Here is a 5,374-nt window from a genome sequence, read left to right as displayed (position 1 = left end):
GCCATAAAAACAAAGAAAACGTGGCTAGCTGACCTTGATCATCAAATTGCCGAACTTCAACAGTAAAGGTGGGCCATTGTTTCAGACCCTGAAAAGAATTTTGAAGCGAATAAGGCTAGACTAATAGACTTCGTGGCTAGCACAAGTTAGATACATCAACTTTAGCTCGATAGAAGAACAAGGCAAGTTGAAGTCACAATAGGTGAAGTAAGGTGGTTGGAACTAAAGGCCGCTCTTGAAGCCTTCATTCCTTCGACCCCTTAGGATTTTAGCTTTTAAGAATCTTTTGTAACTTGTATGCCCTTTTGGAAAATTAATGAAATGAACTTTTATTCTCGTATCTCCCAAGTGACTGGATAATACTTCTTTAAAAACTTCCCATTAATTGGTTGTTTATGAATTAGACCGGTTCAGTCTTTAAGATGGTATGCCCTACTGCCGAGAACTTTGTGAACGACAAACAGTCCTTCCCAATTTGGCGACCATTTTCCGAATCTAGGATCTTTGATTCCTACGGGCAGCACAGTTTGCCAAACCAACTCTCCCTCTCCGAATGTTTTTTGTCTGACTCGTTGATTATAGGCTCGCTCGGTAATTTTCTTCTGTGCCACTATAAATTATAAGTGTCAAGCCGAATTTCTTCCAATTCTTCTAACTCTTGTCTTATGGCCTGATTGTACTTAGCTCGACCGGTAACATCACGTCATGTCCATAGGTTAACGCGTATAAAGTCGCTCCAGTGGCTAATTGGAATGAAGTTCAATAAGCCCATAACGCTTTGTTTAACTTTAAATGACATATATTGGGCATTTCTTTTTCCATTTTTTTTAGAATACCGATCAAAACCTTATTCCTTGCTTTGGCATGTCAATTTGCATGTGGGTAATATGGCGTTGATTGCTCGAGTCGAATTTTTAGACTTGCCATATACTCCTTAAACCTGTCGGATGTAAAGATCGTACCATTATCTGTTATGATTGGTTCTGGTATGCCGAATTTGGTTACGATATTTTCTTCCACAAAATTACAAACCTTTTTAGACGTTAACTCGGTGTATAACTTTGCTTCGACCCATTTGGCGAAGTAGTCTATTGCGACAAGTATCTATGCATGCTTAGCTGATTCGAAAGACGATGTAATTTTACCAATTACGTTCGTGGCCTATCCTCTGAATGGCCAGGGTTTGGTGACCGAGTGAAATATCTCTGCCGAGGCTTGTTGTATAGGCCCATGAATTTGACATTCTACACATCGTTATACGCACTCGATACAATCTTTCAATATACTCAGCCAGAAATAACCTTGTCGTCAAAACAGCCAATGCATTTTGCGCCCAGATTGATAAGCCCCATAAATTCCTTCATGTACTTCTACAATTGCTTGGGCAGCCTCTCGCGGGCCGAGGCATAATAATAATAAACCATCCTCACCTTTTCAGCACAACTCGCTCTGATACAACACATAATATGTGGCATAGACCCTTGTCCTGCGATCGTGTTTGTCACTAGGATTATCAAGATATCGCATGATTGACCTTCTCCAGTTATCTGGCATTGCCTCGACTGCGCAGACCTCTATATGGCCTTTCCGCTCCAACAATGAAGGTAAGGACATGACTTGTGTACGGATTACACGATCACGTTAGAGAACTTGCTGATTAACCAAGGCTAGGTATGCTCATCATAACACATGTATTTCTCAGCCTAGTTTGCCCTCTAAGAATTGTGCTTCGGAGGCTATTTGAGCTAATTAGTTTGCGTCAGTGTTTCGAACTCGTGAAATGTGTTTGAAAGTAACACCGTTGAAAGACTCGGCCAAATAGCTGGCAACCATGCGATAAGGTGGCAGAGTGCAACTCATGCAACGAAAAGTCCCATTAAGTTGGTTTATCACAAGTTCGGAATCACCGACAATAAGGACACGAGTTACCCGTAAATCATGTAGGACACCAAGGCCGATGATAAGAGCTTCGTATTCGACCTGATTATTCGTACAATCAAAATCGAACTTGAGAAAAAAGTACCAGCGGCTGTGATTTGGGGATTGAATAACGATCCCAACACCAGCTGAGACTAAAGTACTAGAGCCATCAAAGTACATCATCCAGTAATTATCACGTATTTCCACCATGCTAATTTCAACGTCATTGCCCCCAAAACCATATAGTGAGGGATGTTGGGCCAAGAAATCGACCAACGCTTGGCCTTTGACAGCTTTCTGGGGCACATATGGCAAACTGAATTCAGACAGTGCCATTGTCCATTTTCGATTCGGCCTTTTACTAGCGGCCAAGTGAGCATGTAACGAATGACATCGGTCTGGGCGATGACCTGAGTGACCAATGAGAGCATGTAATGCTTGAGTTTTGATGCAGTGAAAAATAAGGCTAGGCAGAGCTTCTCAACGGTAGAATAATTAATCTCCAGTAGCTTAAGATTTTGGCTAAGATAAAAAATGGCCTATTCTCGGCCAGCATCATTGTTTTGCGCAAGAAGGCATCCGATGGATTCTTTGGCCGCTAAGATGTACAACTTGAGAGGTCTGCCACGTCATGATGGGACCAGGACGAGGGGAGTCGTAAGGGAGACCTTGATCTGTGTAAACGCCTCTTGGTGTTCTGCACACCATTCAAAGAGGTCAAAATCCTTAAGTTTCAAGAGTGTGGAGAAGGATTTCATTTTTCCATCGAATTGGCAATGAATCGACGGAGAAGGTTAATCTTGCCGAGCAACGACTATAGTTGTTTCTTTGTCGTCGAGGGTAGAGCATTGATGATTGCTTAAGCCTTATTTTCATCTACCTCAATACCACGATGATGTACAAGGAATCCTAAAAACTTGCTAGATGATACACCGAAAGCACATTTAGCAGGATTCATTTTAAGGTTGTGTTGGCACATACGTAGGAAAGCCTGATGGAGATCATCCAAATGTGTCTGCTGATGTTGTGATTTGATTACAACATCGTCAATGTAGACTTCGATGGTGGTACTAATCAAATCATGGAAAATAGTATTCATGGCTCGTTGGTATGTGGCACTGGCATTCTTGAGGCCGAATGGCATGACGACCCTTTCGTATGGGCCGAGTGCCCCCAAGCAACGAAAAGCAATCTTATGGACATCAGCCTCGATGATGAAAATCTGGTTATAACCAGCATGTCCATCCATAAAGGATAAGATCTCATGGTTTGCTGCTGCATCGATTAACAAATCTGAAATTGGCATTGGATATTCATCTTTAGGAGTTGCCAGGTTCAAATTTCGAAAATCAATGCAGATACGCAAGGCACCATTTTTCTTTAAAATTGGGACAATGTTTGCTTACCATTCGATGTATCGAGCTGTCCGAATAAACCCAGCTTTTAAAAGTCGAACGAGTTCGTCTTTTATGCCGAGTTGTACTTTGGTTGAGAAATGTCGAGGTGGTTAGCAGAATGGTTTACACCCAGGTTTGATGTGTAATTCATGTTCGACTAGTGTTTGATCCAAACCAAGCATTTTATGGTAGTTCCAAGCAAAACAATCCTTAAATTCTTTGAGCAAATTACAAAGCTTGGTTTTTACATGTTGGGGTAACAAAGCACTAACGAACAAAGGTCGTGGGTCTTTGGCCGTTCCAACATTTATTTCCTTTAAAGGATTTTTGACTTGAGGTTGACTATCCTCGAGCTCAGCTGGTGCAGCCTGAACTTTGTCTAGGGAAAGTACTGGGTCGTTGTCTCATTCGGCCAAAAATTTGACCAAGTTTACGCCCGAATTTGGTTGCTTGGAAATTACATACCAATGGGCTAGCAATCGTTCCATGGTAGATGAAACCGCAGCCCGGCGTCTGTCCTGGCTATCTTTAGACATCAGTGTCTGCGATCAAATCGGCCAATCCAAGTCTTGTCGAATCCTGATAGACAGTCTCGACGCCTACCTTGATTGTTTTCTGGACTGAAATTCTAGTCGGTCCGTCCTTCCGCGTTCAAACCTTGTAGAGTAATATAGTCACCTTGATCATCGTAATACTGCGCCTGAATCATATTGGCTTCAAACGACTGATTGTCGGTCGGATGAACCACAACTGTTTTACCGTCCCAAAAGATGAGAACCTGATATAATGAAGAAGGAATGCAAAAAACTATGACAAGAAACTTCAAACGTGACTCAATCGATCCTTTCACAACTTATTAGAAAGTAAACCTAGGTCATTGTGACGATATGAAATGCTAAATAAACCACATGTTTAAAATAACATTAGCTAAGCAATTAATGTGCACGTGTCACATAATTATCGTGGTTGGTTACTTGTAATCGGATGCACGATTGTTAGATATAAGATAAACTACATCATTTAGGTGATTAGATACCTAATTTTCATGTGATAGATAACTAATTTTAAAGTGAGATACACATTTTTCGACAAATTAATGAATAATATGTCAAGAATAGAAATGGTACTCATACCTTACATAATTATTCATGATAAGTAAATAGTACTTTCAATTTTAGTGTTCACCCTAAAAAATGTATCTATCACTAATTTTACTAATTGAATATCCAAAGATACTAGCAACATTTGCATTTAGACTTTTTCACTTTTTTCATGACACGTGTCATTTTTTTACACAAAAACAGAACTTATGTCTTTGAAATTACCTTTTCTATTCTTCATTATTAATTCCTATCCAAAAGCATTAACGATCTTGTTTTTTGTATAAAAACATGACATGCGTCATTTAAAGAAGTGAAAAAAATCTAAATACAAAAATTAGTGCAAAGATTTCTAGCACTCTCCTTGAATATTACCGGTTAGTGGGTTAAGTCTCATAATAGGCTTGTTATAATAAAGTGGTTCAAATTTGTTTATGACGAGAATCAAACTTAAACTCTCTCACTTACAAATAAAGAAGAATATTACTAGATTATATCACTAACTATCAATATTGTAAGTTGTAATTGACCTCTAAGATTTTGCTTGGTCTGGACCAATGAATAGAGGCCCGACTAAGAAAAGCCCTTCTCAATTTGCAATCTGTAGATTATAAATTGATGAGGCAGACTGACACTTCCATGTGGCATTAACAAGTGCGAACGGCATCGAAAAATATCAGCCACATTTGACTACCGTACATTGTATGCATACTTTAATGCTTATGATCCTACACATTCATTTCTTTGTAATTTCCCACCAATGTAAACTTGTTGACTGTACTCCCCTTTCAATTCTTGGAGTTGGACTGTTGGAGCACCCCCAATTTGAATCATCAAATTTGGTCATTATACGTTTTGAATTTCGAAGAGACAGGTCATCAGCCCGTTACGGTGCTACAAACTATATTAATATCATCTTTCAACTTGCATCTTGTCAAATTTCTTACAAAAAATGCG

The 5,374-nt window shown here is 39.6% G+C and overlaps 1 protein-coding gene across 1 annotated transcript; it reads right to left on the bottom strand.

Moving 5' to 3' along the window:
* Positions 1–1,749: 1,749 nt before the first annotated feature.
* Positions 1,750–2,256, bottom strand: LOC108868563 (uncharacterized protein Mb2253c-like). Its single transcript, XM_018651956.2, has one exon. The coding sequence runs from the start codon at positions 2,254–2,256 to the stop codon at positions 1,750–1,752; it is 507 nt and encodes a 168-aa protein (XP_018507472.2).
* Between the last annotated feature and the right edge of the window lie 3,118 nt (positions 2,257–5,374).

This window comes from the organism of the source record quoted next, unplaced genomic scaffold (genome assembly GCF_019419815.1).
Source record: "Pyrus x bretschneideri cultivar Hongxiangsu unplaced genomic scaffold, Pyrus_bretschneideri_v1 Contig35, whole genome shotgun sequence".
Taxonomy (NCBI): Eukaryota; Viridiplantae; Streptophyta; class Magnoliopsida; order Rosales; family Rosaceae; genus Pyrus; species Pyrus x bretschneideri.
This window is presented reverse-complemented; position numbering and strand designations above follow the sequence as displayed.